Source organism: Ranitomeya imitator, chromosome 6 (assembly GCF_032444005.1).
Source record: "Ranitomeya imitator isolate aRanImi1 chromosome 6, aRanImi1.pri, whole genome shotgun sequence".
NCBI lineage: Eukaryota > Metazoa > Chordata > Amphibia > Anura > Dendrobatidae > Ranitomeya > Ranitomeya imitator.
Genome location: NC_091287.1, coordinates 504,764,298 through 504,789,735, shown reverse-complemented (window position 1 = coordinate 504,789,735; position 25,438 = coordinate 504,764,298). Strand labels below are relative to the sequence as shown.

Genomic DNA, 25,438 nt, shown 5'->3' with positions numbered 1-25,438 from the left:
TGAACTGCATTTAGCCTACTTTATTATTTGGGCCTATATCTGTGTTTCCTCCTCATCCTGCCCATTGCCCAGCCAGTGCTAGATGAGTCTGCTGGTACATTGACCCATAACGCTACATTCCCCGTGCACGCTACACAGCCAGAATCTAACCCTGCTGAAAGTCAGGTTCCCCTTTCCGCATACTATACCACCTTACACGGGGACAAAGAAGAAGGTGCAGATGAAAGTGCAGGTTCCTTCATCAGGTGGGGGGAGGAATACTCGTTGGCGACGTCACTGGCACAGGGCCCCTCATAGTACGCAAAAGTGTCGCTGCCGGTGGGAGGCGCCACCTGCCGTCAAACACACCGCCGTACTTTGAGGGGCCCTGTGCCAGTGCCAATGCGAACGAGTGGGTTCCCCCTGCTTGCTCAGGATCACAGCATTTGCAAAGTTGAAATACTTACCTCGCCCTGCTCCACTGCCGTGACGTAGTCCACGTTTCCTGGGCCCACTAAAAACTTGAACCAGCCATACCCCCACAACTTTAGCCAACTGACCCCCAATTTCCAATGCCTAACTATTATTATAAGGTAAATTAAGATCGACAAGCTTCAGTAACAAGAATGGATGTTTTTGCCATTAAAATGGGCACTGTAGGTGTTTTCCTGGCCTCGACCCACTGCCGACTATGCTTCCCCATTGACTTGCATTGGGTTTCGCGTTTCAGTCGATCCCCGACTTTTCGCCATAATCGGCCGATTTCACTCGACTCAACTTTTGAGATAGTCGGGTTTCGCGAAACCTGACTCGATCCAAAAAAAGTAAAAGTCGCTCAACCCTAGTCATAACCATGGATACATAAGGAAAGAGACATAGTGAATAAAAAAACTATACTACATTTCTAAATTTCCTAATATTATTTTTACACCATCTACATATTGGGACAGGATCTTGGAGATGGAATACCCCTTTATGTTTTTCTTAATATGTAAATGAGCAGTTAAGATCTCCCTAAAGGTACCTTCACACTGAGCAACTTTACAACGAGAACGACAACGATCCGTGACGTTGCAGCGCCCTGGATAGCGATCTCGTTGTGTTTGACACGCAGCAGCGATCTGGATCCTGCTGTGACATCGCTGGTCGTAGCTGAAAGTCCAGAACTTTATTTGGTCGTCAGGTCGGCGTGATTCGTCATGTTTGACAGCAAAAGCAACGATGCCTGCAATGTTTTTTCACAGAGCTAACAACCAGCGAGAATGATAAGTACGTCACTGGATCGCTCCTGCATCGTTCTGGAGTTGCTGCGTTTGACATCTCTATAGCGACCTAACAGCGACGCTCCAGCGATCTAGTTTAGGTCGGATCGTTGTCTATATCGCTGGAGCGTCGCTAAATGTGACGGTACCTTAAGAATCTGCCTCCAGAGATTTATAGAAATGTTAACGGCTTATCAGTGTGAGACATTTAGATCAGGAGAGCAGACATCACATGTCTCACACTGGTAACGTCCCCTCTCTAGAGGCAGATTCTGAGGGAGATCTATGTCCCGCCCATAGATCTTAACAGCTCATTTACATATTAAGAAAAGTGTGGATTGCTTTAGAATAAAACGTCAGATCGCAGATATCAAGGTATAATTGTATTCAACTTTCTATGACCTACATGCCCATGTAGACATCTTAGGAGGGTTGATTCTACTGACAGATTCCCTTTAATGAATCGGGCCCTTTGTCTTCTGTTTTGATCGCTTTTTAATGGACCCCCTCAAAGACTTCAACTGCCGAGTATGATACACAAATAATAAAAAGTGCTCTGAGTCTGACGGGCCGAACATGAAGCTACTTCTAAAACAGATGTCTGTATGGATCAATAAAGCCTCATGGGTCTGGGTGCTGTCCGTTTGTTTTATAGAGATGTAGAGATTCATGGAACCCCAATAGATTTTAATGGCAGGACGTGCTCTAGACACACAGATCCGTTTTCAAAACAGATGTTTCTATGTTTCAATGAAAGTCCTTTGGAAATCATTTATACCAGTGTACTTCCCATTTAATTCTCTTTTTACTATGATTTTATTTGTACAAGTACCATCGGAATTACAAAGTGCCGCGGATTATGTTGGCGTCAGATACAGAAAAATATAATTACTGTTTATTTGTGCTTGCTAGTTTAGTGAATAAAAAGAAGAATAAATTGTCATTTTGATATCTAGTGCTAGACAAGGCTTCTCGGCAGCACGCGCCAATATTGAATACTCGACATGTTACGTAGGGAGAGCTGCAGATCACAGATTAGATCATTTTCTACAATTTTTGCATTCACCGGCGAACCTGCTCTCCTAAAGCTTACTCTCCTTTACCTCCTCTTATACATGACCTCGCACATATGAAATCTGAAGGGATGAAGCTCCGGCTAAACATCTTGATCATTCAATGCACTTTAAGAAAAGCAGATTAGCAAGAATTCCTACCTGACACAACCCCGACTCCGTCATCGCAGTCATAGTCAGACACTTCACTGTCACTTATTCTCTTGGATCCTGCAAAGAATTTTCAGTGAACAGTTCTTCAAATCTAATTTCCACTTATAGCTGGTAAATCAAAGGCTTTATATATATATATGTATGTATATATATAAAAAGTAACAACAAAAAACCAAAACAATTCAAAACTAAGGACTATGAGAAAATACTAAGGAAAGTAGGGTAGCAATGTAAAAAATTAGTAGGGGAGCAGTCAAAACCTGTTATTAGAGGAAACACATTTAGCAGAAACACCCTGAGCAGAAGTGTTATGTTATGTGTGACCTATAATACTAATTTACGAGATTCAATATAATAGTGTAATACACTCATTATTTATTTATATGAGCTTGTTATAACCTCGCACTCTTTAGTTACATGGAACCATAAAATAACTCCTACTGAAGGTTATAGAGCGTTACGGTACCTATTTATACCTAAAGCCCTATATTACATCTTTAATATGGCACCTTATGTGAGCAACATATGGAGGCACATAAAGTACCTGTAGTATTGAACTATAAGGACTGTATACGGGAAGAGAAGTCGCACCGTAATAGTTATAAATATAATAGTAGATATAATTGAATACTATTAAGTGCTGCATACTTTTGCTATAAATACCAACAAACAACATATGGTGCCCTAAAGTCATATAAAACTAACATTTTTATTAAAATGATTAAAGAAAGATTAAAGGTAAAAAAAAAAAAGCAAAATAACACAAAGACATGTGGTCCTGGCGCCCCAAAGCGTGTTTCACCCTAGCTTCATCAGGAGGACACACCCTCTGACGAAGCTAGGGTGAAACACGGGCTGGAGCACCAGGACTGCACATGTCATACCAGTCTTTCCCACTGTAAAATGTAAGTGCTTTACTATTGTTTATTTTGAACTCTTATGTCTCCACTATGGTATACTTTATAGGCACTGACAAGCATCTGCTATACATAACTATAGTTATTGGAAAAGCATACTTTGTATATTAAATAACAGGTATTAGATTGAATATCTATGTTATACACGTGGTCCTCCATTGTGTTACTCTGCTTGTTCACCTTTAATCTTTTTTTTTATTAATTTCAATAAAAATGATAGTTTTATGAGACTTTAGTGCACCTTTGTTGGTATTTATTGGACTGGGTGTTTCTCAGTCGTTAATACTCTGCATCATGCCATGCTCTGGAGTGTTGGTTCTAACATTTTTGTTATACACCTATTATTTTAACATGATACTAATTAATTAGAAAGGTAATTGTCTAGTATATAGTTTTACAAATGACAAAGGGAAAGTCATTTTGTTTGTGTTTTTTTTCTCCTACAATTGACTCTTTTATTCAGCAGATGGGACACCCGTAATCTTGGGAAGTAATCAGTCCCAAGGAAGAGATGGAATCCACAAAAAGGTATGGAGGCTTGCACACCCAATAGTGGTCTATTTTCCAAACCAATGGGCGCATAGGAAATCTATAACTACTTCTACTTGTAATATTCCAGAACTTCAGCACGATGGTGATTTTAACCGAGATGTTACTGTGCCTGCTCCACCTACCACTTGAATGGCTCCTTGGTTAGTTGAGATAACGATGGCTTGAGTTTTGCACCTCTTTGAGATACAGGTCATTAGATATTTAGATTAGGTCCCTGAATTATGACCCATTTACACCAGCCAATAATCGAGTGTTTCTAGCATGAAAATAGGCCAAACGAGTGAGCGCGCTTTTGTCAGATGCAACGGCTTTCATGCGTGCACAGAAATCAACCATATCGGCAGCACCTTGCCCTGCATAAACAGGAGGTGTGCTGCCGAGAACTAGATACAGTATGGAGACAGAAAGATTGTTTTGTGGTTGTCCTGTCCCCATTTATTGCTTTTTTTTTAGCTTGTGTAAACAGATCGTCCATTGGCGCTCGTTTAACAGTTTGGATCGACCTGTCTAAATGGGCCATTAGGCTCAAAACATAAAAAAATAATCATCTAGTAATAACCGTTGTGACACAGCAGTCATTGGACTATGACTATCCATCTACTCTGTATGTTATTCCCATAGACTCCCAAAATACTGAGAGGCTAATTGACTTCATATTAAAACTGGTTCTGGTGTTTCCTTGTGAGAGGTAAAATTTGGGGTCTAGTTGTTGTCTGTGTCCAAAAGGAATGGATTCCCTGAACATTACTAATATCTATAACATATTGTAATTCATATTGATAAAGACCGGCATGATATGAAAGGGATGAGGGATCAAAGGAAAGAAGGGAAGCCATCAGATACTGCTATTTTATTACAAGATTTTAAAAGATATCCTCATGAGTTTGTATTTTAGATTACTTGCCCTTTAAATGAACACTCTGCATAACTTAGGCATTCTAAGTGGGTGAATAAATTCATGGGCGGGGATACAGTTTCTAAGGGGGTGGATAAATTCATGGGCGGGGATACAAGTTCTAAGGGGGTGGATAAATTCATGGGCGGGGATACAGTTTCTAAGGGGTGGATAAATTCTTGGGCGGTGGATACAGGTTCTAAGGGGGTGGATAAATCTTTGGGCGGGGATACAGATTCTAAGGGGGTGAATAAATGCATGGGCGGGGGATACAGGCTCCAAGGGGGTGGATAAATCCATGGGCGGGAGGTAAAGGTCTAAGGGTGTGGATAAATCCATGGGCGGGAGGTAAAGATCTAAGGGTGTGGATAAATCCATGGGCAGGGGTACAAGTTCTAAGGGGAGGATAAATCCATGGGCAGGGGACAGGTTGTAAGGTGAGTGAATAAATCCAATGGCAGAGGTACAGGTTCTAAGGGAGTAAACGCATGGGTGAGGGGTACAGGTTCTAAAGGGGCAGATAAATTCATAGGTGGGGTCATATGGGTCCTAAGGGGAGGATAAATGCATGGGCAGAGGTACAGGTTCTAAGGGGGTGGATAATTCCATGGGCGGGGGATACAGGTTTTCTGGGGGCGGATAAATGGGGGCAGATAAATGTATGTATGGGAAGCCCAGGTTCTAAGGGAGCAGATAAATGCATGGCCTGTGGGTACAGGTTCTATGGGGGGGATAAAACCATTGGCCGGAGTACAGGTTCTATAGGGGCGAATAAATGCATGGCCTGTGGGTACAGGTTCTATGGGGGGGATAAAACCATTGGCCGGAGTACAGGTTCTATAGGGGCGAATAAATGCATGAGTGGGGGGTACAGGTTCTAAGGGGGTGGATAAATCCATGTGTTATTCCCTGCCTCCTAAGGATAGGTGCACATGGTCAGTAGATGGCAGCACTTTGGACGCAGCACATGTCCGCTTTGTCCAAAGCACTGCTGGCTATTGAAAGCAAATTATTCCGCATGTGTTCATTGAACCATGCGGATTCACCTTGTCCAATACATTGGATGGTAATATTTATCTTGTGGAGGCTCGTGTCTCCGCAAGAGAAATAGACATGTTGCGGTCTGTAGAGACGTGCCGCATGTCCATCTCCGCGGGTGAGCTGCAGGCGTCTCTGAACGCATAGTGGAATATTTCTTGAAATCCCATCCATTAACATCTGGACGCTGCGGGTTGGACGATGGACAAGTACGCAGCATCCAACACGCAGCGTTTACTGATCGTGTGCACCTACCCATAAAGCCTGCCTGAGGATAAGGCAGTGGATTAATTTTACTCCAAGTGTTCCTTTAAAATGCACATTTTAACCTTCTACTTATGTACAGTACTTAGGTAGTATGTAGCATCAAGCAAGCAAGGTGAACTATAGGAAGGAAGGATTCTGACAATAACATAGAACATATGGACACTGTATGATATAAAATGGCAGCTTGCTGAGGTTATACCATACTGTGCATATGATGACATGCATAATGAGCTCTCGCATGCTGGAGTTACCTGAATTATATGAATATGGGCCTCTATCTGGAAAACAAATATTAATATGAACTGATGTCAAGGGAAGATCAATATGAAATCAAATATGTAGAGGAGAGATAACATATCATTTATTAATTATAGCAATATGCAAATTCTATAATTACATTTTTGGATATTATAAAAACATTGGTGCATTTTTGCATTGGTAAATTTAGGAATTTTGGAATAATTTGTGAATATCTCCGCTACATACCATAGCTTTCCTGAAAATGGTAAATAAAATAATAGCACTCTATAAAGCATGCAGTCCCATGTAAGTTTGCTCTACGCAGCAGCTTAGCTGTGCACGTACTAAAACTGTGCAATGGAAAATAAAGCGACGATGGTTGTGATGACAGCTGATCTGGCAAGCTCAGACCAAGTCGATCAACACAGTCAATAGAAGGGATCGAAGGGCAAGAAAACACTCATCTACTGCGGACCAGTCAATGGAACAGAAGTGACCGCAGGTCTCTATAGTAAACGTGCTGACATTGTGCTGCACACTGATACTTCCACGTGATTTACAAACAACAGAGCAAGCACCAGTCTTTACAGCAAGCAGTTATACTATAGGGATCAGTGATCTGACTGTATGGTGCCCGAGATCAGGGGAGTAGCTGTATGGGGTAAAGACTAGTGATGAGCGAGTGTGCTCGTTACTCGGGTTTTCCAAGCATGCTCGGGTGTTCTCCGAGTATCTTGGGCGTGCTCGTAGATTATGTTTGTTTCCCCGCAGCTGCATGATTTGCGGCTGCTAGACAGCCTGAATACATGTGGGGATTCCCTAACAAACAGGCATTCCTCACATGTATTCAGGCTGTCTAGCAGTCGCAAATCATGCAGCTGCGGGGACTCGAACATAATATACGAGCATGCCCAAGATACTCGGAGGCCACCCGAGCATGCTCGGAGAAACTCGAGTAACGAGCACACTCGCTGATCACTAGTAAAGACATAACAGGTAGTGATGAGTGAACATCCTCGGATAACGTCTTATCAGGGCATGCTCGGGTGTTATCCAAGTATCTTGGTCATGCTCGTATATTATGTTCCAGTCTCTGCTGTTGCATGATTTGCTGCTGTTAGACAGCCTGAACAGATGCAGAGATTGCCAGTTTGTTAGGGAATACCCACGTGTTCAGGCTGTCTAGCAGCCACAAATCATGCAGCCACAGGGACTTGAACATAATACACAAGCACGCCCAGATACTCGGACAACACCCGAGCGTGCTCAGATAAGACGCTTTCGATCAACACAGGGTAACCCTCCGACATATAAGAATACATCAGAACTCTCCCATTATGTCCAGGAGGCTTCGAGAAAAAGGGGGACAGCACTCCAGCACCAGATATATTTCCCAGGTGCTGCAAAAACTTTCCAGAAAGTTGTCATCGAAAGGAGATCAACATCCAAACGCACATCCAGGGTATGGAAGAGGCCTAGAGGGAGTGTGGCTATATAAACCACTGTCAATATCCTCCCAGAAGTGCCTCCCTAAATGTTAGAGGAACTAAACTTTCTTTTTAATTTTTTATAATTTTTTCCAGAATGGAAAGTTATGAAGTTTTGCCAATCAGTTTATTAGATTTGTTTTTACTCCGGTAAACTCCAAACCCCTGTTGTTCCCCAGATTATTTGCTTCCAGCTGCATTGATATCAGAACGTAGCCATGGAGCACAGCTGATGGCAGTGATGGGTCAGTGACACACAGGCGCTGAGCTGACCCGTCACTGCCATCAGCTGTACTCCATGTGAGAATGTTCTCATAGAAGGCAAATAGACCGGGGAAAAGCAGGAGCTTACAAGCCACTTACGTTACCTTTTTACCTTTTTTTACTACAATGAAGACAAATCCCATAATAAAGTGATTTGCAAAATTTAATAACTTTTCCATGCATTAATAAATAAATAAATGAATACATTTAGTTATTCTCTAACAAGTATGCATATAAGAGTCCATCTGTTTTATAACTGGCTCCGTTACAGACTTCGGGTCCCAGTTACTCCTCTGCCTGAGAGCACACATTTGATTGGATGATACATGCACAACTGATCACTTATAACAGACCAGACTGCCAATGAGCACTGCGACTGCACGTACGAGATCTTCACATGATCACGAATGGAATTTACAGGCAATTTATATATTGCAGCATTAGAAATATGGTATAATTACCTTTTATATGTTATTTATTCTGTTTCCTTGTCAGTTGATTTGGATTTTTTAGGACTAGAGCGTTCTCCTACTTGTTATTCTTAAAGGCTGTCGATTCAGACCACCCAAACTAGGCAGCAAACATCAGAGCCTGTCTGTGCAGTTGGATTTGTTTTTCTCTGAAGTGCAAGGTCTGATTAATATTCTAATATCTCTTTAGTGATAGGAGTTTGTTTTAAGTTTTCTCTGAAACTCCAGAGGTTTTCAGAGACAAATACCCCTTACAGCCAGGCTCTGATTTATGCTGCCCAAAGTTTGGGCAAAATTAATTGACAGACAGGTTCCCTTTAATCATGAAAGGATCCAGCTCCAAAATTGCCTTTGCGTATGCATGGTATCGTCAGAGAAGCGCGGTGTCAAAAGCAGAGAAAGGACTTGACGTTGTCAAGTGACACTAAAAGCTGCAGAGCACCATCACATCATGCCTGTTAACAGTCCCATATTTTTACAAAACTTTCCCATATGACCTGTATCAAAACAGTGGTGGGAGTTATGCCAATCTGCATAAAAGAAGTTTTTAGTGGGCTGTTTTAAAGAAGCCGTCCTCCTCCTCCAATTAAAGTTTTTATCCTCTTAATACATTGCAATCAATATATTATCTAGCACTGTGTACTTACAATTGCTCATTTTGCCTTTCTACCCATAAAAGTCATCTCTTTTATCTTCTCTGTGAAGAAACAGGAAGTCTCTTGTCCCTGCGTTTATCATCCCCCTGGTCACCTCCTGACCAGCTGCTCCCCTTCTCTCCCCTGCCATAGACCTTTGCAGTGACTGATGACTCATACAGGGAAAATTTACCTACTGTTTCTACATAGAGCTTAGAAGGATTCATAGTCAGTTTTTAATCACGTGATGTCATAGACCTAATGGAAAAGAGAAGAATTAGCTGGGTAGAAAGGCAAAATGAGCAATTGTAAATACGCATTGCTGAATAATATGAAGAGCGCGAGGATACAAATTTCAACAAGAGTGCTTATTTAAGGGCTCTTGTAAATGGAAGCAATTGCTAAAGCGAATGTCCAACTTTTATTAATTTTATACTTTCCTAATATCTCTTTAGTGATCAGAGTTTGTCTAATTCCCCTGCACAGATGCAGATGTAAAAGACAACACACTAGATTCCATCAGCCACCAATAGAGGGAGCGTAGGAATTAAACGTATACTGTGTTATTACTGACTTTAAAGGGAACTTGTCATATCCTCAAATGCTACAAACTTGCAGATATAGAGTTAATCTGCAGGTCAATCGTGTTAAAATGTCATCTTATTGATAGCGTGGCTACTGGGAGAAAATTAACTTATTTCCTCCCAGAAGCCGCTGGCTTTCAGTCATGCGGGTGGGAAAGAAGTGGCTATAGTCATTGCTCAAGACATCATTGTGCATAGATGTGCTACAGAGCAAGCTGTCAATCAAAATGCCTGGGAGAGCTTACAGACACTGTGTACTGAGCAATGATTGTACCCGCTCTGGTGGACCTCTACGACTGAAAGCCGGCAGGAGGAAACATTTTCCCAGTAGCCGTTCTTTCAGTAAGGCAGTCAGACATCATTGTAACCTGCAGAGTAACCCTAAATCTACAGGTTAATTGTGTTACATGACAGCTACAACATAATTGTATACATTAAGCTCCCAGTCTCCTCTAGTGGTGGCTGTATGCAGCCTGTATGTTCTCTTTTACATCTATGTCTATGCAGGGGATTAGTAACTCGGTATCAGAAAAACAAACTTCCAACCTCCCTAAAGATATATTAGGAAAATAGATCTGTCCCTTGATTTAGAAAAACAAGAGAAACAAATAGATGAAGTATAAAAGGTAAATATAATATTCATATACCACTTTCTAAATCTGGTATATGTGTATGAAAAGTGATAGACCTGTTCACACTGGATGATAATGGTGTGGCAGATTAGCACAGTACACCTGAGGAAAATGAGACCATTTTCCCAGTATAACCAGGCCACAAGGTTGTAATTATTCAATGTACTCGTGTAAAGAAAAGCATGCATGAAAGTGTGACACAGACATGATACCCTACGGCACAGCGCACACACGAGGGGAAATGCTGCTGCTTAAAGGGGGTCTTCCACTTTCAAAATTTTATGTTAGACAAAACAAGCGTTGCGTATAGTACATAGGTCCAGCGATGGCTCCCTGCTCTTGCCTACGGTTTTCGTTGACAAGCTGCAGTAGTGATGGCATAACTGCAATGATGTAGGTGGTAAGAGCCTCTGTGTTTGGCTGCAGTGGTCATGTGCACGATACCACCGCTGCAGCCCATCAAGAGGTAGCAGCACAGAGGTAGCGCTGGTCCTTCGGTGGGTGAGTAACTTTGCTTTTATTATTGAAAAATCACTGGAAGATCTACCACCAGGCGAGTGCCCAATAGTCACCGTGCTGACACTGCTGAGAGGGGGTCGGACAGTGATATATAGGGGACTGAACTGGCCTCCATAGGAAAGTTTAAAATATGCCCCTTCTCCTGAGGACTCCCTTCTCCAGAGGACTCTCTTCTCCAGAGGCCGCACAGTAACTACGCGGTCAGCTTTTATGTACGTATGACTTTGAGGTTAGAAGTTGGCGTGCTAAAATAGCCGTCAGCCAAAACAAGCGTTTTGCCAACAGTTATGGCACCCAAACCAACAATCAACAAAAGGGAGAGGGAAACAAGATTCTTCATGACAACTCTCATGATGAGGCATATTAACATCCAACGTGCCCGATTCTTCCTTCATTCTGTTATTGGGGAAGGGATCAACGTCAGGTTGTCAACTAGACGACATCTTCAGACAACATTTATCTGCTTTAGACTTTTAATGTTCAACCACAACATTAAGATGTTTCAATACCCCCTGATTCTTGGATTATACATTTCCCTCCAACGTTTGTTCATTAATTTAGCTCAGAGTAAAAAAAAAAGGTGTAATTAGCATATGAAAGAAAAGCAGGATTTCATTTTTCTTAATCAAAAAAGCAATGTCAAGGATGGGTCTCTAGGTACCAGACATGCACTAATTACTCCTGAAGACCTACTTTGCAATCTTCTGGTTGGGCTCTCCCCGTGCATCTGCCTCCGTTGCATAAATGGGGACGGGTGGGGTAGTGGCAATGAGGACACATCATGCGTCTGAAGCTTGTACCAATGTGGCTCATCATCTAAAAGTGCAGTTTCTAATTCAATTAGAATCTGTGGGAACAATGAAAATAAGCAGTGAGTAGACGCCGGTATGGACGAGAAATACAGCATGGGAACATAAAGAAAATTAGTAAAATATTAAACATGACCATTAATCGTGATGACTTTTCTACCAAATATTAAAAATTACCAAAAACAAAAAAAAGTTCTGGAGTCGTTTTTTTCTTCTACCAAGGATCCATACGCTCTTTTTTATAGTGGTATCTGATTCCTTCAGTGATAAAAAAAAAAAAAAGTTCAAAACCATTCGGTATCAGGCTATGTGCACACGTTCAGGTTTTTTTGTGCTAAAAACGCTATAAAAACTCATTAAAAACGCATACATTATGCATTCTATCATTCAGAATGCATTCTGCATGTTTTGTACACATGGATGCGTTTTTTTCCGTGAAAAAAACGCATCGCGGTAAAAAAATGAGCATGTTCATTATTTTTGCGGAATTTCTGTGTTTTTCCCGCAATTCTATGCATTTGGGAAAAAACGCACAAAAAACGCGTGAAAAATGCGGTAAAATCGCGGTAAAAACGCATGCGGATTTCTGGCAGAAATGTCCGTTTTTTGTCAGGAAAATTTCTGCAAGAAATCCTGACGTGAGCACATACCCTCACAGTGTTCCTCAGCCAGTGGCTCCCAGCTACTGCAAACATGCAACTCTTGTGATACGGAATATTTTTGGACTTTCTCGGGCTGTTTTATTGGTTCTTTATCATATATTTCTGAATTACTGGTGTTGGGGGAGGATCTGGAGTGACCCTTCACGATTGACTCAGTGATTTCCAAATTGATTCACAGGGTGTTGCCGGAAACTGAGAATGACCAGACGGAGACGTATCTCTGTTTGGAAGGATCGAGCAGATCTCTAAGCCCCGTTTATTGTGTCGCACTTTTCATAATCTTAGCAAGTTATACTTCAACCAATAGTATAAAATCACTCTTGCAGCACTTAACCTATAAGAATACAGAAAAACCGGAAACTATATATATGGCCGTGTCTACGTGGCATAGAAAAAAAAAACATAACAGCTTGTACGTCAAGGTCTCGTGGAACAATACACCCTCAGTCTCATATCTTATTCAGGCTAGAACAATCTGGCTTTCATAACAACTATGAACTTTTACCTAATTAAGTAACAGAATTTATCTTATAAACAACAAGATGGAGCCAAAAAGCACAAAATGAAGCCCTTTAGTTTTGATCTTAGTTTAACCCTATACACTGGGAAGATCTGACTTCTGTGGGACTTTGGAGGACTTATCTTTGGCTATATGAGGAACTTGGATCTGTACCTTATACGGCTCCTAATTTTACAAAATTGAACGCTGAGCAACTTAAAAAAAAGGTTTAAAACTTGAATTAATTCAGGATCTTCATTTACAGGTGTTTTTTTAAGGTTTATTGAGAAAAATAACAGACTGGTACTAATTGTAATTCATTGCAGTTCAGGTATAGAGAAAATTTACATTTCTTGGAATCAAGCACCGAAAAAAAAATTAAAAAAAGGAAGCGCAAACAGCCAAGGACAACAATCCTCTACCATTGGTATAAACACTTTGCATTGCTGTGGAGCTGGGGTCCATTTTGGTGGAGTCGGAGTCAGAGATGATATAACATGGACTGACTCCGACAATATATAATAAATTGGGTACAGTACTTCAATGCAGTATGTGCTGAATATTTTTTCATAATTTAGGGATTCTGAAAGTTATGAAATGTCCCATAAATGTCTGTTCTGTTCCTGATCTAAGGATCTCAGCTTTTAGTTGAGATGAATCTGTGCTGCACTTTATGTACAGGCTCAGTAGTGAAGTTTCTTGTCTACAGATACCTGCACCCCTGCCCCTATCCCAGGACGGCTAGAGTGAAAGGGAAAACAGGATAAAGGGAAGTAAATAGCTTGATTATTGATTCATAATAATGATGAAAAGCCTGATGTTACCATTTTACTACAGTAAATTTGTCACTTAAACATGTATGAGCGAGTCGGGGCAATTGAGAAGTTGGAGTCAGAGTCGGAGTGGAATGTTTGGCTTACCGACTACACAATCCTGATCAAATGACATTTACATATCATGTGGCATCGACACTACATCCCCCAACTCCGGGTTGACCCTTCTCCAATCCTACTCAGACTAGTTTATGACCAGTAACAACAAAAACTCCCAATTATTCTACAACCAAAGTAATTGTATTTATCAATGTATTAATCCTTAATACTGCAAGGAAAAACACCAAAAATAAAAAAAAAATAAGATTGGTTAATTAGTAAATACGTTAAGGTAACGAGAGAGAAAGAGTTTCACCTGTCAAAAACTATATACTCGTATTAGTCTGCCGCTAAGGCATAAATTGTATTATACCGTCACATTGCACTTTATAGATTACCCTCCATTCTCCTGAGTATAACTACTGGGTACTACATGGACTTTTCATAATTTTGAGCTATTTTTACTTTCTATTTATCCTGTTTTTGATGGTTCTACAGCAATATTACTGAATTTTGTACATATTTTATTGATATAATTTTCTATGTGTGTGTGTGCTCTCTTTCTGCCACTTGTTATTGAAATAAAGGCATTTTAATCACGATAATTTATGTCTTGACTATTTATTTGGTTCTCTTCATATTGGTTCTTTATTCTTATCCAATTGATCTATTTAATTCACCCAGCAGACATAGAACTCCTGGACAGTCTGTGGTGCCGTTGGTGAATGGTGGGAGACATGATGTCCCAGATGTGTTCAATCAGATTCAGGTCTGGGGAACGGGCGGGCCAGTCCATAGATTCAATGCCTTCATCTTGCAGGAACTGCTGACACTCCAGCCACATAAGGTCTGGCATTGTCCTGCGTTAGGAGGAACCCAGGGCCAACTGCACCAGCATATGGTCTCACAAGGGGTCTGAGAATCTCATCTCGGTACCTAACGGCAGTCAGGCTACCTCTGGTGAGCACAAGGGGGGCTGTGCGGCCCTCCAAAGAAATGCCACCCCACACCATTACTGACCCACTGCCAAACCAGTCATGCTGAAGGATGTTGCAGGCAGCAGATCACTCTGCACGGCGTCTCCAGACTCTGTCACGTCTGTCTCATGTGCTCAGTGTGAACCTGCTTTCATCTGTAAAGAGCACAGGGCACCAGTGGCGAATTTGCCAATCCTGGTGTTCTGTGGCAAATGCCAAGCATCCTGCATCCGGCTGTGAGCACAACCCCCATCTGTGGACGTCGGGCACTCAGACCATCCTCATGGAGTCAGTTTCTAACCATTTGTGCTGTCACATGCACATTTATGCCTACTGGAGATCATTTAGCAGGGCTCTGGCAGTGCTCCTCCTTTTCCTCCTTGCACAAAGGCGGAGGTAGCGGTCCTGCTGCTGGGTTGTTGCCCTCCTACGGCCCCTCCACGTCTCCTGGTGTACTGGCCTGTCTCTTGGTAGCACCTCCAGCCTCTGGACACTACGCTGACAGACACAGCAAATCTTCTTGCCACAGTTCGCATTGATGTGCCATCCTGCATGATCTGCACTACCTGAGCCACTTGTGTGGGTTGTAGAGTAAGTCTCATGCTACCACGAGTGTGAAAGCACAACCAACATTCAAAAGTGACCAAAACATCAGCCAGAAAGCATGGGTACTGAGATGTGGTCTGTGGTCCCCACCTGCAGAACCACTCCTTTATTGAGTGTGTCTTGATCATTGCCAATAGTTTCCATCTGTTGTCTATTCCATTTGCACAACAGCATGTGAAATTGATTATCAAACAGTGTTGCTTCCTAAGTGGACAGTTTGATTTCACAGAAGTTTGATTTAAAGTACAGACCAAAAGTTTGGACACACCTTCTCATTTAAAGATTTTTCTGTATACTTAACAAAAAAGTGTGAAACAACTGAAATTATGGTCTTATATTCTTGGTTCTTCAAAGTAGCCACCTTTTGCTTTGATTACTGCTTTGCACACTCTTGGCATTCTCATGATGAGCTTCAAGAGGTAGTCACCGGGAATGGTCTTCCAACAATCTTGAAGGAGTTCCCAGAGATGCTTAGCACCTGTTGGCCCTTTTGCCTTCACTCTGCGGTCCAGCTCACCCCAAACCATCTCGATTGGGTTCAGGTCTGGTGACTGTGGAGGCCAGGTCATCTGGCGTAGCACCCATCACTCTCCTTCTTGGTCAACTAGCCCTTACACAGCCTGGAGGTGTGTTTGGGGTCATTGTCCTGTTGAAAAATAAATGATGGTCCAACTAAACGCAAACCAGATGGAATAGCATGCCGCTGCAAGATGCTGTGGCAGCCATGCTTGTTCAGTATGCCTTCAATTTTGAATAAATCCCCAACAGTGTCACCAGTAAAGCACCCCCACACCATCACACCTCCTCCTCCATGCTTCACGATGGAAGCCAGGCATGTAGAGTCCATCCGTTCACCTTTTCTGCGTCGCACAAAGACATGGTGGTTGGAACCAAAGATCTCAAATTTGGACTCTTCAGACCAAAGCACAGATTTCCACTGGTCTAATGTCCATTCCTTGTGTTCTTTAGCCCAAACAAGTCTCTTCTGCTTGTTGCCTGTCCTTAGCAGTGGTTTCCTAGCAGCTATTTTACCATGACAGCCTGTTGCTGATGATCTTTTTAATCATAGACCTGAGACAGGGACAAAGGGCATCCTCTACGTCTGGAGGAAAGAAGGTTTAAGGATAATAACAGACGCGGATTCTTTACTGTAAGAGTAGTGAGACTATGGAACTCTCTGCCATATGATGTTGTAATGAGTGATTCATTACTTAAATTTAAGTGGGGACTGGATACCTTTCTTGAAAAGCATAATGTTACAGGTTATATATACTAGATTCCTTGATAGGGCCTTGATCCAGGGAACTAGTCTGATTGCCGTATGTGGAGTCGGGAAGGAATTTTTTCCCCAATGTGGAGCTTACTCTTTGCCACATGGGTTTTTTTTTGCCTTTCTCTGAATCAACATGTTAGGGCATGTTAGGTTAGGCTATGGGTTAAACTAGATGGACTTAAAATCTTCCTTCAACCTTAATAACTATATTACTATGTTACAAAGTCTCATATTAACAGTTGTTGTAGAGATGTGTCTGCTGCTAGTACTCTGTGTGGCATTGACCTGGTCTCTAATCTGAGCTACTGTTAACCTGCGATTTTTGAGGCTGGTGACTCGGATAAACTTATCCTCAGAAGCACAGGTAGTCTTCCTTTCCATTGTAGCGCTTGATGGTTTTTGCCACTGCACTTGGGGACACTTTCAAAGTTTTCCCAATTTTTCGGACTGACTGACCTTCATTTCTTAAAGTAATGATGGCCACTCGTTTTTCTTTACTTAGCTGCTTTTTTCTTGCCATAATACAAATTCTAACAGTCTATTCAGTAGGACTATCAGCTGTGTATCCACCAGACTTCTGCACAACACAACTGTTGGTCCCAACCCCATTTATAAGGCAGGAAATCCCACTTATTAAACCTGACAGGGCACACCTGTGAAGTGAAAACCATTCCCGGTGACTAACTCTTGAAGCTCATCAAGAGAATGCCAAGAGTGTGCAAAGCAGTCATCAAAGCAAAAGGTGGCTACTTTGAAGAACCTAGAATATAAGACATATTTTCAGTTGTTTCACACTTTTTTGTTAAGTATATAATTCCACATGTGTTCATTCATAGTTTTGATGCCTTCGGTGTGAATGTACAATTTTCATAGTCATGAAAATATAGAAAAATCTTTAAAAGAGAAGGTGTGTCCAAACTTTTGGTCTGTACTGTATATATATTTTTTTTCTTTTCTTTATGCAAAAAAACCCAGATTTAAGCAATTAACCATTAAAAAATAAGTTAATAACAATAATAACTTATTAAAAGCTAAATATTTTGAAAAAAAACTAAAATTCCTATATTAAAAAAACAAACTGAAATCTTGCACACTGGGCCACTGGGCCTTATGTCTATCTCATACTTTCTGTTCTGAACAGAAGGTTTTTCAGTCATGAAAATACAGAAAAATCTTTAAATGAGAAGGTGTGTCCAAACTTTTGGTCTGTACTGTACTTGGAGTTATATTCTGTTGTTTAAGTGTTCCTTTTATTTTTTTGAGCAGTGTATATATTTACCCACATATACATATTGTGATGCAGTGACCCCTGTTAGGCTATGTGCACACGTTCAGGATTTCTTGCAGAAAATTCCTGAGAATTCCGGACATTTTCTGCAAGAAATCCGCAAGAAAACCGCATGCGTTTTTGCCGCGATTTTGACACGTTTTTTGCCGCGTTTTTTTCCGGACACTTCCCAATGCATTTTGGAGTGGGAAATCCGCAAAAAAAATGGAAAATTAATGAACATGCTTTTCACGGAATAAAACGCATCATGTGCACAAAACATGCGGAATTCATTCTAAATGATGGGATGCTTATTGTATGCGGTTTTTTTTTGCGGTTTTATAGCGTATTTATCGGGAAAAACCGCGAAAAAACCGGAATGTGTGAACACAGCCTTACAGGTAGGGGGCGCTGTATGGTCTCCCCAGAATACGCATGGCATGCATGGCAGTCGCAGGCATATCTATGGTGATGAGACAAAGTTCGGCATTATTGTGAATGTTTGGTATGTGTGTCGCAGAGGAAGATACTCTGCACTGTGATCCTGAAGTAAGGTTGTTCTGGGACCTGTAGTCCCACAAGTAATTGTGTTGTTTTAGAGGGAGGCTGGCAGGGCTAGTTCTGAGAGCTGGGCGGGTCAAACTAGCCACACACAACCACCCACCTAAGGGAGTGGTTACAAGTATGTATTGTGACCAGGGTGTGGGTCACATGGTTCCTGTGTATGGATCTGAATGGTGTTTGGCTGGAAGGTCCGGTGAGAGGATAGGCCTGGGTGTTGGGAGGTCCAGAGTGGGGATCGGATCCCTGAAGAGCACCTGGTGAGGCCGAGGTCCTGGAAGGCCTCTGCGTTGGGAGGTCCTGGGAGTAGGACCGGATCCCTGAAGAGCACATGGGGAGGCCTTGGACCTGGGGGCCTGTGTGTTGAAAGGTCCCAGGTGGGGACGGACATCCTGAATTGCGCACAGAGAGGCCGTGTGTGCCGAGTCTGTGAAGGCAGTGCATTGGGGGGAGCTACAGCCCATCTGAGGATCTAGACCAGAGGTCCCCAACCTTTTTTGCACCAGGGACCGGCTTTAAGCAAGACCAGTTTTCCATGGCCCGGTGGGGTGGGGGTGGGGCAGGAGTGGGGCTCTGGTCATATGGGGGTGGGGTTATGGAGGGGTGGAGCTTAGTGCATACTTATCATGTAATTATGACATTTATAATGAGAATGTGATTCACACATTCACACACACACATTCTCACACACACATTCACACACACACACATTCACACACACATTCTCACACACACACACTCTCACACACACACTCTCACACACACACATTCACATTCTCACACACACACATTCACATTCACACACACACACATTCTCACACACACACATTCTCGCACACACATTCTCACACACACATTCACACACCCCTCTCACCTCTCCTCGCACTCTACCACAGCATCTCATTGCCTTCCTCTGACACAGCCGGCCGCTGAATGATGACGTCATCTAGCGGCGCGTCTGTGTGAGAGGAAGCAGGAAGACAGATCGCTGGGCAGCGGAGCTGCGGGGATTTCTCCCTGCCCGTCGCAGCCACCCTGCAGGAGCTCCCCTCCACCTCTGCACACGTTGGGAGCCGGCGCTCTGCAGCTTCTCTGTGCCGGCTGTCAGCTTGACAGTCGGCACAGAGAACAGCTGACTCCCTGACCGGGGGCGGCAGAATGCAGCCGCCGGGGGAGACACTGCGGACCGCCGAATGAGGCGGCCCGACTGCGCCCCTCCCTGCCGGCTGCGCCCGGGGCAAATGCCCCGGCTGCCCCCCCCCCCAGATACGCCACTGGGCGGGTCAGTGAGGAGAGCCTGCCGCTCCACCCCATCAGGAACACACCATGCTGCGCAGGAGGGCTGCGTCACTAAGACCCGCCTGACGCCCCGCCCCGTCCTGCATAATGATCTCTGCCGGGAGCTGCGAGCTGTCACAGAGCGTGCTCTGACCAGGCGCAGGGCCGCGAAGCTAGCTGTCAGCGGCGCCGCGGACCGGCTGAAAAACCTCAACGGCCCGGTCCTGGTCCGCGGACCGGCGGTTGGGGACCTCTGATCTAGACTGACTGATGTGTGCCTGCCAGGCAAGTTGGTGATCCCAGTTCGGCAGTTTCCCTGGAGGAGAGAGGACTGACAGGAGGTCAGCGTGTGGAGCAGGAGCTCCAGAAAGGTAACATCCGGGAAGAGGGCTATCTGATCATCCTTTATCTTAATTGTTTTATTTATGAGCTATAATAAATCAAATGTTAGTCATTCCTTCACTAAGTATGTTGTGGGACTTCTCTCAAAAAAAATGTAACAATGACTTGTGTCAGGTACATCATGATAGGTCTTCTTGGAGGAATTTCACCACACTGCTGTCAGACTCTGAGATGAATTTGACTTCTTGTCTACCTTCATCTCTTGAATGTCAATAAAATGTCTAATGCGTTGTAAATCTTGAATGCAAATTTATGATTTTTGGATAGAATGACAACTGAAAACTGAGCAAAATGGGTAAAGGTATATGACAATTTGTATCAGGGGGCTAAAGCATTAGGATTTTCATTTATACAAAAACCCAAGCTTCTGCTTGGGGCTAACAATGAGAGGTTGAGTCTCTAGGCCATGCTCAAAGTTTCTTCATGCACAATAATTAGGCTTGTACCTTGTCATAATTATAGGCTTTAAAACTATAAAAATAAACAAGACTGAAAGTTTCCTTGCACTCAAGTCTTTTTTTTATTGCAAATATTTTTTTTTTAAATAAAAATAGTTTTTCAATATGGTTTTAATAAAAATGTGGGATTGTATGGTTTCTATATCTTCTATGCATCACAGTACATAAGAAACTGAAGAATGAGTTAACAATCGGTCATAAATCATGGTAGAAGAGTCCAGGAGAAGAGAGATAAGGATTACAAACTCTGCCATCAGGATGAGCTCACTGACTAACTGGTTTGCAGTCTGCTATGTACAATGATACAAAGAGGCTGTAGAAGCCAAACAGTCTGAGTTTTTTAATAAAACACTACTTGAAAAGGGATTTTTATAAAAAAAAAAAAAAATTGAACTAGTTAAAGAAAATTATTGTTGTAGGTGTCAATATCCTTTATTTATACACATTAGTAGACATGCAATCAAGTATATGATGTACAGTGGGGTAAATAAGTATTTAATACATTGCCGATTTTGCAAGTTTTCCCATACACAAATAAGGAGAGCTCTGTAATTTTTATAGTAGTAACACTTAAATAAGTATGAAATACTTATTATGCTCACTGTAAACAGTTTTGAATTGATTTGTAAATGAGGCTGAAGCCTCTGTCACTCCAGCTCTATTCCTGATCAGAGCCGCCTCCTGGAATAGAGCTGGAGTGACAGAGGCTTCAGATCTACAAATAGTTCTTCCACTTCATTTGCTTATCAATTTTAAACGTGGAGGAACAGACTGGTCATGTAAAGGAATTGCTGGACTTTGAAAGATCTACATATAAAGAGTTTTGGGATGAAATCCTGATGACTTTCCCTTTCCCCCAGAACAAACCTATGGGCAGGAAACCACAAGGCATATTGTTGTACAAAGAATATGAAAATACGTTGTTAATTAAAAAAAAAATATATGAGTGAGAGATTCTTCTCTAAAAAGAATGCTTCATACATAGAGTCTGTAATGAAGTTAGCGATCGTTTTCTCTCTGTCAGATCCATCCAGAATGTATAAGTAATGTGTGATAAGTAGGTGCTGCACCACTGATTGATGGAGTCCGGGGGGGGGGGATAGTTTATAAGAACCTTTAGTTTGTTCCAAAACTCTTCAGTACATACATCAAATAACCCTTTTCAAGGATTACAATTATGGGTTTCGTTGAGCTCAGCTCTTTTGTGCAATGTTTCGCACACCCTTACTCTTTGTCAGGTGATGTTATTTAGGTTATTGGCTCTTTGCTCGAAAACTCAAAAACATGTAATTAACTCGAAATAAGAGTGCATAAAAATATCACAAATAACAGCCCAATTAATGTGAAGCTTCGGCACGTTCAGCACAGGCACACGTTTTTAACTTTAGGAGTTCTGCCATGGGTGAGTGGTTATACAGCGCAGCAGATTCAGGCCTGGTTCATGGCTGCTGACAATTTCTCATACATTCATTTTACTTGTTAGGCTGGAACCGGTGTTCTTTTCTTCTCCGTTGTCTCTGTCCACTTCCATTTCCACCATCTTTGATGTTAAGATGTGTTGAGAAATGGAAGTCAGAACAGTTCCCATTGATTTCAAGGCAATTCTATTTCCTTTGGAAAATGTCTTCAAATTATTCATTACTTGACATGGTGACAGATATGATGGACAGGAATATGCTGCATGTAATATTTTCCTGTTATTGTAAATGACGTCTGTCATCCAATCTATCATCCCATTCAAGTTTTTTTTTTTTCACATCACACTCTATTGGACAACAGATGCGGTGGATCGAATAACCAGATGTCAGGGACGACATCCATTATTTCCATGCATCACCCCATTGATTTCAATATAAAAGTGATGGATGGAACATTTGACGTTTTTCTGTTTATGTGAGATATACTGTGTATACCCAGAGATCACTGAGCTATACAAGTGAAAAAGAGGGAAACCCAAGAGGGTACAAGTAATTCACTGCCAGCATTAACATATCACAAATATTTTATATTTTCTACTATAAGAAAACTATCAAGAAGTTTGTCTCATTACCTCTCCTAAAAATTCACTTTCTTCCTCTCGAACTCTGGCTTGATCCCAAAGTGTGATTTCCAACATTCTTTCCCTAAACTCTCGTCGGGGAACCGGAGAGTAAATGAACGTTTGGTTCCATTTGGGTTCTAATGTTTTCTTCACAGTCTTTGTTCTCCTTTTGTTCTTGTCACTTTAAAAAAAAAATACCAAGAGGTCATAAATGTACTGTCCTACATTTATAAGTACAGAAGTTCAGTAATCAAAGAAAAGATGTCCACACCTCAGACAGCTGTTGGCCGAATACTACAGTATATCCCCTTAGTCCCCCGTACACATGCAGACTAGACCTGACAGGGAAGAACGTGTTCTGCATGGGGAGAGTGAGCCATCGTCAGACACCACTGGTGGCAGCTTATCTCCAAGAACAAAAAAAGGATCAAGAGTTTAAATAAAAAATGCCCAATCCCACAATGGAGGTCTAGCAGCCCCCGATCTATATCATTCCTTTATCGTGCCACAGCTGGTATACTTCCATTGATGGACTGACTTAGCCATGAGTAATTTTGCCACAGCGTTAGAAGGTGTTACAAAGGTCTAACTTACCTCTTATACAGATATATCTCATCATCACCTGTACCCGTAACAGTGACAACAGTGGCTAGGGTTTGGACGTTGGTGCAAGGTCTAGTTGGGTGCCACCATTGGCCAATCCTGATTTTAGTCATCTATGCTATTTACTTAGTGTGGCTTTTTGGGTCATACAGTATGATCTCAGTTTGGCATTGCACCATTGTCTATTGCTTTTTCGAGGCTTGAAATGGTATTGGGGACTACTGACCTACCCAAGCCCCTTACCCAGGCACATTCGCAATTGGAGACCTCCTTTGTCAAGCCATTTGCTAAAACTTATGTACCTGAATTGCCAGAGGAGAAATGGAAGGAGGAAGAGGACATCTTTTATCTTTCAGTGGTGAGCACTAGGGATTACTCAATTTAATCTAAATTCCTTAATAGGGTTTGCTACACTCCTGAAGCGCTAAAGAAGACAGGTGCGCATTCATGTGACTTGTGTTTTCAGCGCGGGTAAAAGATAGGGTCCTTTTACATTCGGTTTCGTTGGGTCCTGAGGTGCTCCGCTTTTGGTCAGAGGTGCTCTTATTATGAGTTCCCTAGGATCCAGTCACCTCAGGATTTGTACTGCGATTATGTTATGAATGAACATATTATTGGATCTAAAAAAATATATTTTTTAGATTTTTACTCTTTTTGCTCCAGGAAGGTAATTATTATTGCTATTCATTCCCTGTCTCGTCAGATTCAACTAGTGAGTCAATATATTCCAATGTACAAAATATTGTGTGTTAACAGAGGATGCGCCTTTAAAATCAAAAAAGCGTACGGAAGATGGCCAGAGGTTACAGACAGAGCGGCCAAGGCACTGAGTGATGGCCTGCAGTGGTATTGAGAGCTGTAGACTTGATATCACTGCTGCAACCAAAACACTGAGACAGAAGAAGTGGCGGAGGGCCGGTGTTGTATGGCTGAACCACCAAGTGATTGGCTGCAGTGGTCATGGGAGCTATATCTCAGTGCAGCCAAAACACTGAGACAGAAAGAGTGGCAAAGGGCCGATGTTGTATGGCTGAACCACCAAGTGATTGGCTGCAGTGGTGATGGGAGTTATATCTCAGTGCAGCCAAAACACTGAGATAGAAGCAGCGGCTGAGAGCCGGCACTGGGCTCAGAGATACTATCTGTAATTTTAGAAGAGTTTAGCATTTGAGGACCACTTTTTTTAAATAGAAAACCCCTTTAAGCTATACAGGAGAACCCCTTTAAGGCCAGGGTACTGAATTAATAATGAACGAAACCTTTGATCGCCCTGTAGTTTATGTTTTAGATCCTGTGAGCTGACCCTTTTCTTGCACACATAATCCTAGTAATAGCGGGATTTCATTACAAGTATCGACATATTTTACTTATTAGGAGATAGGCATCTCGGCACTTGGCACAGGCTACACGAGAATCCTCTAATGAGAGGAGGGCAAATTTATATTTCTTATCTGCAATTAAAATACCTTAATGACCTTCAATAGGAGATATGAAACCTAATTAAAAGTTAGCTGGCATTTGAGAATATCCCCTTCATTAACAGGGAACTAATGAAATTCTATCGGAAAGAAGCAATAAACACTAGACGTTGGGTGGTACGGGAGTGGGGACTACTCATAGGCTGGAAAACGCCACTGTAGCCAATCACAAAGCCTGGTATTAATAATAACACAGAGATTTCTGTTGGCTGCGGCAAAATTTATGTCGGTTCGAATCAATCGAAAACATATTATGTAGCTCCAAGTCTAAAACAAAGTGATTATATGTAGATGGTTTGGGCGAATAATCCAGGTCATCATTGTGGCTGTCCTACTGTTTGGTCCACTGTGAAGAATACCATTAAAGAATCACTTCCATCGAATGTTTTATTGCCTAAACCCATGTGAATGCATATAAAGTGCAGTATAAGTGCGGTACTATACTTATAGATCGGCATCTTTCCCCGTTTCTAGCGCAGCTCCGGTCCTCTTCTGGGTAACGTGGCGATTATTCTGAATTGTCGGGTCACACTGTAGTCTATGAGTGAGCCGAAGGTCGCTTTTACAATGTAAAGGCTACGTTCACATGTTGCGTTTTTGCAGCATTTTTTTTTTTTTTTTGCTACGTATTTTTTATGCTAACTTTAAGCTGCGCTTTACAGTACCAGCAAAGTCTATGAGATTT

The 25,438-nt window shown here is 42.1% G+C and overlaps 1 protein-coding gene across 19 annotated transcripts in view; it reads right to left on the bottom strand.

Annotated features, from left to right (window-relative positions):
- The window catches only part of RIMS2 (regulating synaptic membrane exocytosis 2), a 736,866-nt gene that overhangs the window by 218,425 nt on the left and 493,003 nt on the right, over nucleotides 1–25,438 (bottom strand). For 18 of the 19 annotated variants that reach the window (XM_069731752.1, XM_069731753.1, XM_069731751.1 and 15 more), the window contains 3 exons: nucleotides 22,682–22,853; nucleotides 11,661–11,814; nucleotides 2,456–2,524 (listed from right to left, as the gene is read on the bottom strand). In XM_069731752.1, the coding sequence (XP_069587853.1) occupies nucleotides 2,456–2,524; nucleotides 11,661–11,814; nucleotides 22,682–22,853 (395 nt within the window). Of the gene's footprint in view, nucleotides 1–2,455; nucleotides 2,525–6,387; nucleotides 6,415–11,660; nucleotides 11,815–22,681; nucleotides 22,854–25,438 lie in introns of all 19 variants that reach the window. The other variant, XM_069731750.1, reaches the window with a different exon arrangement.